Genomic DNA, 14,350 nt, shown 5'->3' with positions numbered 1-14,350 from the left:
ACGTTTTCAATGGCAAATAAACAAATTTGATTATTTCTGCCCCATTGTGGGTATCTAGTCCATAACAAATGAAAATAATTAGGATACATGAAATAAAACTAACCATAATTTGACTAAGATGTTTATTAATATATACGTTGTATTTCAGAGAGAAGAAGGTCGATTTCATAAAACAGACTGCAAATGAATGTATAAATAGCTGGACTTACCAATACAACTGCCTTTCGCCTCATTTTGCCCATGGCTTCCATTCACATTTACAAACATAAGTGGAGAGGACTTCATGATATGCTGGATGAAATCAAGCAACATCACAGAGGTTGGCTGAGAGTCAGTTTTCTTTATGAGTTCTAGAGCAACTAAAAAATACAAGATTCACTTTAAAGAATCTTTCTAATTTTAAATGTTTAATAATCATGCTCATTCATCTATTATACATCCATTCACCAAATATGTACTATAGGCCTACAATAGCCTGGCACTATGCTAAAATATGAGAATAAAAAAAAATTTCACAATCAGGTGAAGCAGACAAATAAACTAATAATTATAATACAATATGCTGATTGCACTAATTCAGAGTGGAGGAAACAAGTGTGTGGGAAGATGCTGTGAAGGCCTTGAGACCTAAATGATGAAGAGTTAGTAAACAAGAAGGAGGACAAGCTAGTGGTGTAAACAGGAGCACCATAGGAAAACACATCTAACAAGTATTCAGTAGTTCTTTGTTATTTTTCAGCAACTCATAACTTTATTGATTGAAAGACGAAGGGTAAATAACTGTCACAAGTCATAAAACTTGTATCAAATATGGAATCAAATCTATAAACCATGAGCCAAATAGCACTCTATATTACCCCTTCAATGTAATTTTAACAGGTATGACAGATGTGACACCATTCTTGCTAAGTCTGTAATTTGTCTTTTAGATTGCCACAGATAAGAAATATAAACAGTTGATTCAAAAACTTACAAAGTCACCAGCTATTTATGTCATTTGCTGTTTCTCAACCACTGGCATAAGACCCAGCTAAAGCAGAGTCCACCTCACTGGAACTGGCCAAATATTTTTTACCTATAATAATACCCTATATCAAAACTCATAGTAAGCAGCAGAAAATCTAGATACCAAATAGGAAAACAGACGTCCTATAAAATTCTAATCTATATTATGTAATATAAACTGCTTGAAAATAGTAACTGTCATAAATACTAATTCTACAAAACAACATTGAGAAAAATGCTTATAAAATGTTATGTGTTCAGAAAATAAAACAATTTAATTTATAAAGTTTATATAAGAAATAGTTATTTCTTACCAACATTTACATCTGTAAGTATTCGGTCAACAAACTGACACAGAATTTGTCTTGGCTTCTGTACAACTGTATTATATTCCTCTGGACTGGCACTAAAATACAAATAAAAAGTTTTTTAAGCCTTAAAGGAAGTCACAATTTCATTTGTAAAAAATTTTCTGAAGTTGAACTTATCAAATGTTTAATTTTAATGTTGACATTCATAATAATTCTTCTGTTTAAAAATGAAACAAAAATCTAAAAACATGTTACCAATTTACAAATAAAACACATGCTAAATGACATCATAGGCATCCAATCTGCAAAATGTAAACTGCCCTGCCCAATATGTAGCCAGTAGCTACAAGCAGCAGATATTGAGCCCTTGGAATATTAGTCCAAAGTGAGATATACTATAAATATAAAATACACATTGGACTTTGAGTATTTGGTACAAAAAAACAGTACAACATCTCATTAGCAATTTTATGTTAATTCCATGTTACTGAGTTAAATAAAACATTAAAAATTAACTTCACCTGTTTCCTTTTACTTTTTATAATGTGCTAACTAGAACATATGTGGCTTGCCTTATATTTCTATTGAGCAGAGCTGAGCTATACTTTTACACTTTTAAAAATCTACAGGACACAGTTTCTTCAACAAATAAATTCAACAAATAAAAGAGAGGAGGAGACCTATAACTAAGACTCAAGAGCTGTATCAAGCAGTTACAAGTATGATCCCAAGTTGGATTCTGATTCAAACATTTGAACATAGACTAGATATCTAATATAATTAAGAATTACTCTTAAGTGTGATAATAGTATTACAGTATGTTTTAAAAGTCTTTATCCTTTAGAGACAAATACTGTTATTTATGGATAAAATGATATCTGGAATTTGTTTCAAAGTAATCGGAGTCGAGAGGAAGAGGGCCACAAATTGATAATTATTGGGTGATGGGTACACGAGAAATCGATATACCATTTTCTCTTTTTTTGTATGTTTGAAGTCATCACAAAAATTTAATCGAATGCTAAGAAAAAATATATATATTGCATCTTAGGACCAATCAAGAAAAAACAATAAGGAAGTGACACAATACTTAGGCAGAAGAATGGCATCCTAGAATACTGAATGAATTTAACTTAAGCTCCATGATTTGGTGTAAATCACCATAGAATACAATATAAGATTATAGTAGTAAGTCTATGTTCCACAACATAGCTTGAGCCATTCATGTGATCAACGGTCATTCATGTAATCAAAAAACATTTATTGAATACCTATTATGTACCAGGCAAAATATCAGAAGCTTCTGCTGGGAAGTTGAACAATATAGATTAGTAGGGGAGGGTGATAAGCCAACCTACCCCTCTGTTTGGGGTGGACTGTAAGATCATTCACTAATAGAGTTAACACAGAAGGAAGTGTAAGTCTGGGGAGAGAAAGCCAGTTTTAGAAATACTGAGTTTAAGGGTTTCAAGGGAACAATTAAGTGGGATGTTCAAAAGAATGTTGGAATTACATTTTTTCCTCAAAAAATATCTAGCCTACAGATATATAAATAGATTATCATTATACAATACCTACCAGACAAGGCTAAATATTATCTGTATTACTTCATTTTCACAAGCAATAAGATAGGGATACTAAATCTTAATTTGTTTATGAGGAGATTGACATTCATAGAGACTAAATAATCTGCCAGTACCAGAGCTAGTAGTAGTGGAAACCTTAAATATGAATGCAAATCTTAAGTAATAAGCCAAAGAGATATTCCTAAATTAAAGAAGCCATAAAGGAGAAGGGAAAGAGGTCCAGAAAAACAGAAAGAAAAACCATGAGAATGTTCTAGAAATCTAGGTAAGAATTTCAAGGACAGAAATATCAACAGAAGCAAATAAAATTAGTTTGGTAAATGTCCTTTGAATTTTATTATGGTAAAATATACTTAACATAATATTTACCATTTTAACAATTTTTGAGTGTACTGCTCTGTGGCATTAAGTACATTCACATTGTTCTACAACTATCACCATAATACTTCTCCTGAGCTTTTTAACCTTCCCAAACTGAAACTATACTCATTAAACAGTAACTCCCCTTCTCTTCCCCCAGCCCCTGGCAACCACCACTCTATTGATACTTTCTGTCTCTCTGAATTTGACTATGTCATGTAACTTAAATCACATACGTCTCTCTATGACTGATTTGATTTAGCATAATGTCTTCACAGTTCATCCATGTTGTAGCATGTGTCAGAATTCCCTTCCTTTTCAAGGCTAAATAATATTCCACTGTATTATATACCTTATTTTGTACATTCATCCCTCCACAGACACTTGGCTTGCTTCTACCTTTTGGCTAATGTGAATAATGCTCCAATGAGCATGCGTGTACAAATATGTGTCCCAGTCCCTTTCAGTTCTTTTGAATGTATACCTAGAAGTAGAACTGGGGAATCATTTAGTGATTCTATGATTAATTTTTCGAGAAACTCCCATTCCATTTTCCACAATGACTATAGCTTGTCACATACACACCAGCAATGCACAGGGTTCCAATTTCTCCTATCCTCACCAACACTTGTTATTTTCTGCTTTTTAAATATTAGCCATCCTCAGATGTATGAAGTGGTGCCTCATTATGGTTTTGATTTGCATTTCTCTTATGATTAGTGACGTTAAACATCTTTTCATGTGCTTTGCGGCTATTTGTATTTCTTTGTGGAAATGTCTATTCAAGTTCTTTCCCCATTTTTAAATCAAGTTACTTGGTTTTTGTTGTTGAGTTGTAGTTCTTAATATTTTCTGGCCCTGGCAGCAGGTGTGGCTCAGTTGATTGGGTGTTGTCCCACAAAGCAAAAGGTCACTGGTTTGATTCCAGGTCATGGCACATGCCTGGGTTGCGCGTTCAGCCTGAACAGGGCATATGAGAGAGGCAACCTATTGATGTTTCTCTCACACATCGATGTGTGTCTCTCTCTCTTTATCCCTCTCTTCCCCTCTAAAAATAAATAAAGTCTTTAAAAATATTTTTTTCTGGATATCTGATGTATCTTTATCAGGTGTATAATTTACATTTTCTCTCATTTCATATGTTTTCTTTTCACTCTTGAGATTGTCCTTTGATGCACAAAAGGTTTAAATTTTGATAAAGTCTATTTTTTCTTTTTGCTGTGCTTTTGGTGTCAAACCTAAGAAATCACTGCCAAATCCATTATCTTGAAGCTTCTCCCCATGTTCTCTATGAAGAATTTTATTTATAGTTTTAGGTCTTACATTTAGGTCTTTGATTCATTTTGAATTTTTTAAATGTCCTTTGGATTTTAAAATCTTAGTGTAGAGATGAAAGCAGAAGCCAGAATGCAAGGGGTTGAAAAGCAAGTGAAATGTGAACACTGAGAATAGCATGCTCTTTCTAAAGCTTGACCATGAAATGAAGAATTGAGGTTAGTGGCAACTAAAACAATATATGGGGTCAAAAGGATTTGTTTTTTCCTCTTAAGATGGGAGAGACTTGAATAACTAATACTTGAGACTTGGCTTTCCTTCTCAGGACCCTGTACAAATCAAGAGATAATCCTTGCACAGGAGGGATACCTCTTGCACTAATATAGGAGGAAATGATGAGTACAGATGTTAATAAGTTAATAAATTCAAAAGGCAAATAAAATAAGATCCCCTGGGGAGAAGGGAGAAATGCACACAAATAATTGTAATTAAGTGCCATCTATACCCAAAGCAGGAAATAATTAACTCTGCCTAGAGGGTTCACTGAAGGCTAGCTATAAATCATTAGCTCAGCCCACCACTTCCACTGACAAAACAACGAGGATGGAATAAGTAAGCTGGTTATTTATATATTTTTTATAAGCAACAATATATAACTTCTACATCACTGTAAAATGAACACATTTTCTCAGTTATTATCTTGAAGAATGCTAAAAGAAAAAATCATTGTTTTCCGAATTATTTAACCACAAAATCCAATCCTGACTGATTATATACAGGATCCATGACATTTTTTGCTTCAGTGCTATGAAGTAACTGGTCCTGTCACACAGTAGATAGTCAAACAGATATTTGCTGTATGAATGAATGATTCATAAGAATCTTCCTGAATTGTGTGGTTCCTTAATCCTGAATGCATAACCTTTTGGACCTATGGAGTATTTGCTTAATCCCTGCCACCAGACCCTAGGAGACTGTTTTCTTTCTCCATGTATCCCCTGTAGCACCTAGAACTATGTCTTGCTTAACAACAACAACAACAAAACAACTACTAAGTTACTGAAATTAACAAATATTTACAAATAGTATAAACCCTAGGTATACAGAATCAAAGAACAAGTAGTTATAATTGTACATGAAAGTATAAAAACTTGGTGCTATATATCTTATTATTTAAACCAGCACTGGCCAATAGATATAAAGTGCAAGCCACATGTGTAATCATAAATTTTTTTGTAGCTGTGTTAAGAAGTATAAAAAGAAAAAGAACCAGATATAAAAAGAAAAAGAACCAGAGACGTTGAAATAAAGAACAGACAGTAACCAGAGGGGAGGGAAGAAGGGGGAAATGAGGGGAAAAAGGGGAACGGTCATCAAGGAACATGTATAAACGACCCACGGACAAAGATACTGGGGGTGGGAGGGGACTGATTGGGGGGGTAGGGATGGGGATACACTAATGGGGGGAAAACGGGGACAACAGTAATTGAACAACAATAAAAATTTTTTTTAAAGAAACATAAAAAGAAACAGGCAATTTTAATGGTAATAATATATCCAAAATATTATTTGAACTTGTATAAATAATATACAAATTTGTATTAATATACAAATTAATAAAATATTTTACATTCTGGGGAGTTCTATGTCTTTGAAACTTGGTGGACATCCTATATTTACAGCACTGCATTTAGACTGGCTTCATGTGAAGTGCTCAATGGCCACATCTGGCTAGTAGCAACTATATTATAGGACATTACAGATTTAAATATAACAAATTTTAAGTCTAAAATTACAAGATAGCATAAATTGTTTTAGACAAAGTCAGAAGACTTTATCATAAACCAAGTGTAATTTGACAAGTGTCATTTAAAAATAAGAATGAGGAGGTATATGGGGAGAGGAACTAGGATAGAAGTCAGTTTCCTATAAAGCTTAATTTTGTATAAAGATGATGCGTTCTAGTGTTATTTGTGTAATTTAAAAAAATAAGCTTTTGCCCCAGCTAGTGTAGCTCAGTGGATTAAGCATGGGCTTGTGAACCAAAGGGTCACCGGTTCGGTTCCCAGTCAGGGCACATGCCTGGGTTTCAAGCCAGGTCCCCAGTTGAGGAACATGAGAAACATCAATGCAACCACACACTGATGTTTCTCTCCCTCTCCTTCTCCTTCCCTTCCCATCTCTCTAAAAAGTAAATAAATAAAATCTTTTAAAAAATAAGCTTTTAAACAAGGTGAATTAATTCATTAGGTGTACTATCAAAATAAAGAAAATCATGGGAGAATGAACATTTCTTATTTTGCAACCTCTACCTTGGAATTGAGTTAAAAGGGTATACTTTTTCAAAAATATACTGTCAAGATGGCAGCATAGGTAAATGCCATACTTGCCTCCTCCAACAACCACATCAAAATTACAACTAAACTATAGAACCACCATCACTCAGAACTGCCTGAAGTCTGGCTAAATGGAAGTCCTACAACTAGGGAATTAAAGAAGAAGCCACATCAAGACTTATAGGAGGGGCAAGGACTCCCAATAGGCTGGACCCACACCCAAGTGTGGCAGGGAAAAACTGGGAGGGATATCTTGGCTACAGAGGTCCCACCTGAGAAGTGAGGGGTCCCAGCCCCACTCAGGCTCCCTAGCCCACGGATCCAATGACAGAAAGAGAAGTCCCCTAACTTCTGGCTGTAAAACCCAACAGAAATCAAGGCTGAAGAAGGAGGAGGCTGCTGAAGTCCCAATCAGTTCCTCTTAAAGGACCCAGATACAGGCTTACTCTGACTCACTCCAGCATGGGGGCAGCCACTTGAAAAGCACCAGGAACATAGGGAGAGAAAATGAACTGTCCAGCATCAGGGTGAGAGCTGGGGGGACACAGCTCTATCCCAGAAGGCTGGCAAAGGCCGTTGTTCCTTTGATGAACCCGTTGCTCTTTTGATGAGCCTTCTTCCTATAGAACCAGCATGTGGCCACCATATCTGTTTCCATCAACCTGGCTCACACTGTTCATCCCACCCTGGTGATTCCCTAATACCCTGCCCCACCCAACTTTTGGGCCCACCCAAGCTGTTTCCAGTGGCTTTTGCATAGGAATGGCATGTTGGCTCATGCTTCACATTTTCCTAAAATCTCTCAAAAAAGCATCATCTGGCCTCAGCAAGCCCTGTACCTCTCATCCGGTAACTTCAGGCCCAGCACTGACAGCAGCCCACCTTGTTTCACAGCCTGGCCTTACCTGGGCATCTCCACGCCCAGCACAAGTAGCAGCCATCTGCAGATTGCTTTTTAGCTCATGCCAGGTAGCCCCAGGTAGAACACAGGTGGTGGGTGACCTTGGACTGCACCTCCTGGGAGGCCCCAGAACTCATGGAAATCTTCAGACCGCATCGAAGCTCCACCATTCAACCACCTCTACAAGCGACACATTCAAGGGGCAGATTCAGTGAGCACCAGAGCCCCATTGAAGTAAGTCCTGCTCTGTGGGGTGGGCCCCTGCACAACCAATCCACCAAAATGGTCAGAAGTCAATGGTCAGAAGTCAGTGGTCACAGCCAGTCCTTACTGCTAACTGGCCTTGGGGTAAATCCCTCCCATTGATGTGCCAACAACAATCACGACTCAACTGCAAGAAGAGGGTGTACACAGCCCACACTGGGGGTGCACCTAGAGAGCCCAGCTTGGATGATCAGGGCAAGCTGTACCACTGAACCCTACAGAACACCTAGTGCATTAGACCACTCTACCAAGCCTGGGAGATGTAGCAGCTCTACCTGATATATAGAGACAAACAAAGGCAGGCTAGCAAAATGAGGAGACAAAGAAACATGGCCCAAATGAAAGAACTGATCAAAACTCCAGAAAAAGAACTAAACAAAATGGAGACAAGTAATCCACTAGATGCAGAGCTCAAAACACTGGTTATAAGAAAGCTCAATGAATTTAGTGAGAAGTTCAATAGCATAAAAAAGATCAAGTCAGAATTTAAGGATACACTAACTGTATCCTTCACACAACAGTAGAGTAGATGAAGCCAAGTATCAAATCAGTGATGTGGAATATAAGGAAGCAAAAAACACCGAAAGCAACAAAAAGAAACAAAAATTTTTTAAAAATGAGGATAGTGTAAGAAGAAGCCACTGGGAAAATGTCAAGCATACCAACATTTGCATCATTGAGGTGCTGGAAAAGAGAGAGCAGAAAATTGAAAACCTACTTGAAAAAAATGACAGAAAACTTCCCTAACTGGATGAAGGAAATAGACACACAAGTCCAGGAAACAGTCCCAAACAAGATGAACCCAAAGAGGCCAACACCATGACACATAGTAATTAAAATGCAAAATGTTAAAGACAAAGAGAGAATCCCAAAAACAGCAAGAGGAAAGCAGTTACCTACAAGGGAGCTCCCATAAGACCTTCAGCTGATTTCTCAACAGAAACTTTGCAAGCCAGAATGGATTGACAAGAAATATCCAAAGTGAAGAAAAGTAAGGGCCTACAACCAAGATTACTCAACCCAGCAAAGCTATCATTTAGAATCAAAGAACAGATACAGAGCTTCCCAGACCAAAAAATAAGAAGAAAAAGAAAAAGAAAAGAAAGAGTTCAGCACCACAAACCAATATTATATGAAATGTTAAAGGATCTTCTTTGAGAAGAAAAAAAATGATCAAAAATATGAACAAAATGGCAATAAATACATATCTATCAACACCTGAATCTAACAGACAAACAAACAAACAAACACAATGTTGGGAACAGTCCTGCCTGGTTTCAGGAGCTGTAACCCCACCCAACAGGCAAAAAGGCCCCACGGCTAGGGGACCTTAGGACCATAAGCCACTAAGGAAACAAAACTTATCCTCCTGGCAGGGGCGCAGCCTCTGCCCCCTTTACTTCACCCTGTTTGGCCCCTGGAAGATGGCTGGATAGTCAATGATGGGTAAGATTCCTCAAGAAAGGAACAACCTAAGACAGGCACAGTCACAAAGGGGCCATCAGGGAAGGACTTGGGGGATTGTGGATAAGGGACAAAAGACCCTCACCCCTCAGCTTTATCATAGCCTGAGTCCTCATTCTATCTGTAAAAAGTCTCCTAATCTCTTGGCTGCCTTGCTTTCCCTGCCTGATTCAGGCCTGAAACAATGCCGAAAGGGGGTGCAGCCCTGTGCCAGAACCAGCAGTTCCCGGCAGGGGGCAATCAGGCCTAAGAAAGAACGTATAAAGTCCTGTGGAACCTGCTTTGCCAAGAATGTCCTCAATTTAAATGTTAAGGGTCCAATCACAAAATAAAGTTTCCCAAGGTTTTACAGCCAATTGGAGTCACCCTATCTACCACACCCTGACTCAAAAGGACCCCTGTGATCCCAGAAATGTTATCTGTAAACCATACCTCCTTTCTTTGATATGCATCCCTATGCAAGCTAAACCCAATAAAAGCCCATTGAGAGAGAGGCTGACGACCTTTCTCCTCTGAGAGACTGGTCAGCCTTTCCTCCCCAAGCAGATCATGTCTTGGTAGACTCATTCTCATCCACAGCAGCCAGGGGAGCTCTGTGGGCAGAGCCTCCCCCTCCCTCACAACAAACATACGTGAACAGAAACAGAATCATAGACACAGAGAACATTTTGATGGTTGCTAGATGAGAGAGGGCTCAGGGGGCAGGGTGAAAAAGGTGAAGGGATTAAGAAGTACAAATTGGTGGTTACAGAATAGTCATGGGGATAAAGTACAGCATATGGAATATAGTCAATAATATTCTAATATTTATGTATGGTGTCAGATTAGTGCAAGATTTGTCAAGATGATCACTTAGTAAGTCATGTAATGTCACTGGGGCGTACACCTGAAAGTAATATAATAATGCATGTCAATTGTAATGAAAAAAAAAGATTAAGTAAATAAGTAAATAAATTTAAAAAAATAAAAACTACACTTCCCAGCCTTCCTTATGGATAACAAGCAACATATGGCCAATTAGAAGTAAGCTGATGTCATGGGGCAAGAGAACTTTTGAGGAAGTTCTTTCACCTGGGATAAAAACCACACTGTTGCCCCTCCAGGCTTTCTCTTTATTGCCTGGAATTCGGACATGATGACTGGAGCTCCAGGGACCGTATCAGACCAGACGGAGACCTAATGGATAGAAGTTGTAAACTGAGAATGCAGAGTATAAAGATAGAAGCCTGGGTTCTTTGTAACCAATGAGCATGGGTCCACCACGCTAGTCCTGAAATACTTTGTCCAGACCTCTTTGATGTGGAAGAAAAATATTGGGTTGGCCAAAAAGTTTGTTTGGTTTTTTTCTGTAAGATGGCTCTAGTAGCACTTTAGTTGTCTTCGACTTCATTTGAAACAATTTTGTTAGACTGTATTGTGACATCTGTCATATCGGTGTGCCTTTAAAAAAAACAACCTACCGAAATTGTTGAATTTTAATGTAGCCATTTTAATAGTGAAGATGGAAGAAAACACCCTTAACACTTTTGGCCTATTATGCTTTATTATTTCACGAAAGGTGAAAACACGACTGAAATGCAAAAAAAGATTTGCGCAGTGTATGGAGAAGGTGCTGTGACTGATCAAACATGTCAAAAGTGGTCTGCAAAGTTTAGTGCTGGAGATTTCTTGCTGGATGATGCTCCAAGGTTGGGTAGACCAGTTGAAGTTGATAGCAATCAAATCAAGACATTAACTGAGAGTGTAGCACGTGATGGTCTCTCCTCTGTTCAGCTTCCTGTCCGTGGCCTCTGCAGAGGACAGTCACCACAGTCATGGCTGGGATTTTGCGCTCAATAGTTCAGAGGCCCCCAAGAAAACTACACACTCTGACAAAAGGTGTGGAGTCTCTTGTTCATACAGATTGGATTCGTCATAAATTTACCGAGTCAAGAATTCCAGATAAAGTGTTTCAGCCTTCACCTGAAGATCATGAAAAATATGGTGGGGATCCACAGCACCCTCATAAACAGCATATTGTTACCAGAATAAAAAGTATAAAAAGACGTCCATATTGGGAAAAAGATGTAATAAAGATGCTTGGATTAGAAAAGGCTCATACTCCTCAAGTTCGCAAGAACATTCCTTCAGTGAATGCAAAACTGAAAGTGGTTAAACATTTGATAAGAATCAAGCCCCTGAGGTTGCCACAAGGACTTCCAAAAGAGGAGGACATGGCTCACACCTGCCTCAAGAGCACTGGATAGTTAGTGCTACAGTGGCATCTAAGCCCCATTGACCAGGAAACAATTAAGTCCTAATGCCAGAGCTGTTTCAGATTAAAAAGTGCAAATCATTTTCATTTAATGATGGTGAGAAAGTGTTCTCGTTAAAATATATTTTAAATGCTAAAAAAAAAAAGACAGACATTAACTGAGAACTATCAATGTTATATCATGCAGGAGATAGCCCACATACTCAAAATATCCAAATCAATAAAGTGATTGGTGAAAATAAAAATGTGTCTTTTATTTTACGGAAAAAAACCATACGAACTTTTTGACCAACCCAATAAATAAATTTATTTAAGCTTATGTTACTCTGATTTTTTCATATGCAGTTAAACTTAACAGCCACATCAAACCTCCATGAAAGTATAAAGGGAACTTTCACACTTTACTTTCTATGCTACAGTATTGTTTGCATTTATTATTATTACTTTTTACAATAAAAATGTATGTGTATTATTTGTGTAAACATCTGTTTTTGGAGCCCCAGAGAACTCAAGTTGACTGACAGCCCTACCGCTTCCTAGCTATGCGACCCTGAACAGTGAATTAAGTCCTCATCTGCAAAATGAGCATGATAATAATAGAACTTATCTCATTGGGTTGTATGGAGCTTAACTGAGCTAAAGCAGAAAATATTCTTTGCACATGCCTGGCTGACAGCTATTACTATATATGCTACATTATGCTACAGCATAGGCACTGGTGGTGGCAGAACCAATTGGAAAAGCCTAGGACATGTTGACTAAAAAGAAAAAAAAACAGGCTGCACAACTGGCACATGAATATGATCCCTTTGGTAAAAAATTATTTGTATTTCTACATCTATCTGTGCATCAGAGATGTCTAGAGCGATGGTTATCCAAATGTTGGTAATAGTAATTTCTGGGTAGTAGAATTCTTGTTTCTTCTATGTGGCTGGAAAATAGAAGAAGTATTATTGTTGAGCAGGAAAATAAATAAAAACCCTTTGTTAAAAAATATTACAATTCACACCAGGAATTATTAAAGTATTTGTACCCTTTGACCTAGCAATCTCACTCTTGGGAACCGACCTGAGGAAATAACTCAAATGAAGGAAGATGCTATATCCATAAAAACATGCTCTACAGCATTATTTATAATGAAGGAAAACAGGGAACCATTTAAATGACTTACATTAGGGTAACAATTCTTATTCACTCATTGAAACACTATGCGACAATTTAAATGAGAAAGATAACCATATAACAATATGGAAAAATGCTTATGGAAGGATGAGAACCAAAAAGGGCAGAATGCAAAATTAGATCTGTGCCAGGAGCACTAATAGGCAAAGATCCTACATGCATTTGGATGAAGACTAGAAGGGAATACAGGCAAATAAAAAATTTAATTTGTTGGGGGGAGGAGTGTGTGTGTATACACACACACATATATTATATATAATATATATTATTAGAGTGAAAACTTTAATATCACATTAAGCTTTCATATATTTAGCAAATACAAGCACCTCCTTTGGGGCAAGCATTAACTACCAGGATAACCAAGACACTGTGCATCTGCCCTAAAAGAATTTGTAAATTAAAGAACAAATCATTTTAACACAGTATGGTTAAGTATTAACAGAGCCAAGACAGAATACAAGAGAGGACACTCTGCCTTGAGAAGGGTCTATCAGTCAAGGTTCCCTGGGAGTGATACAAAAAGCTGAGTCCCTAAGGGGATAACCAGGTAAAATAAGGGAAAGAAGAAGGGTATTCCCAGTGGAGGGAACAAAGGCTCAGGAATAAGAACAGTCTGTTCTAGAAACTCTAGAGACTGTACTTGGCTAAAGAGGAGGGAGACAATAATTGGAGGGGAAGATCAGATCAAAGGATGAACTAAGGAGTTTGGATTTCATACTGAAGGCAATGAAACACTGAAGGGTCTCTTAACTAGAAGAGAGAAGATTAAACATGTTTTTAAAACATTAGTTCGGTGGGGAAGATGGCGGTGAGATAGGTGGGAGCGGAGTCCACTTCCCCTCAACACCAGTGAAACACCTAGCTGATCTGAGGGGCAGAGCAAACAGCCAACGGTATTCCAGCATATATGAAGATCGGAGACCAAAGATAGAGGACATTGAAAGATCTGACGGTAAAAAGAGTACATAAGGACAATAAGGTCCCTGGGACGTGCGCGGGGACCAGGGCGGCTGAAGCCCTGGCCCGGGCGCAGGGTCTGCTGCAGGATTCTTGGGAGAGAGCCAGGCTGGGCTGTGTGAGCAGCCAGGTGCTTGTTTGGACCAGGGGGGCTTGAATAGGAAGAATTTCTCAAAAAGAAAAAGAAAATAGAGGCACTCAGCAGCTATTTACAGAACTCTCCACAGCAGCCGTGGCCTCTAGCACCCCTCCCACCTCAGTCCCTGGACGGGGTGAACGCAGGATAAGCAGCCCCAGCGCTAACCTAAAGCCCAGTTGCGCGCACCCAGATTAGCGGACTGGGGGCCCACACCTGAAACGTCGGGTGGGTACGCACCGGGAGCAGAGGCTAGCTGCCCCACGCACAGGCCCAAGGCAGTGGACACGCCGGCCACACAACTCAGGCCCAAAGCGGT

The 14,350-nt window shown here is 38.3% G+C and overlaps 2 protein-coding genes across 5 annotated transcripts in view; one reads left to right on the top strand and one right to left on the bottom strand.

The window, feature by feature from the left end:
- The window catches only part of ATR (ATR serine/threonine kinase), a 134,575-nt gene that overhangs the window by 110,253 nt on the left and 9,972 nt on the right, over positions 1-14,350 (bottom strand). For 3 of the 4 annotated variants that reach the window (XM_053918513.1, XM_053918511.1, XM_053918510.2), the window contains exons 2-3: positions 1,320-1,411; positions 210-359 (exon numbers count right to left, since the gene is read on the bottom strand). In XM_053918513.1, the coding sequence (XP_053774488.1) occupies positions 210-359; positions 1,320-1,411 (242 nt within the window). Of the gene's footprint in view, positions 1-209; positions 360-1,319; positions 1,412-14,350 lie in introns of those variants that run through there. The other variant, XM_053918512.1, reaches the window with a different exon arrangement.
- On the top strand, positions 11,266-11,777 carry LOC112320666 (large ribosomal subunit protein uL30m). Its single transcript, XM_024578180.4, has one exon. The coding sequence runs from the start codon at positions 11,317-11,319 to the stop codon at positions 11,746-11,748; it is 432 nt and encodes a 143-aa protein (XP_024433948.2). The 5' UTR covers positions 11,266-11,316; the 3' UTR covers positions 11,749-11,777.

Source organism: Desmodus rotundus, chromosome 2 (assembly GCF_022682495.2).
Source record: "Desmodus rotundus isolate HL8 chromosome 2, HLdesRot8A.1, whole genome shotgun sequence".
NCBI classification, from domain to species: domain Eukaryota; kingdom Metazoa; phylum Chordata; class Mammalia; order Chiroptera; family Phyllostomidae; genus Desmodus; species Desmodus rotundus.
The sequence above is the reverse complement of the archived record's forward strand: the minus strand, read 5'-3'. Positions and strand labels throughout refer to the sequence as shown.

What these genes read in the sequence shown, in the direction of transcription:
- LOC112320666 (XM_024578180.4), top strand. Translation starts at nt 11,317, where the DNA reads ATGGCTGGGATTTTGCGCTCAATAGTTCAGAGGCCCCCAAGAAAACTA.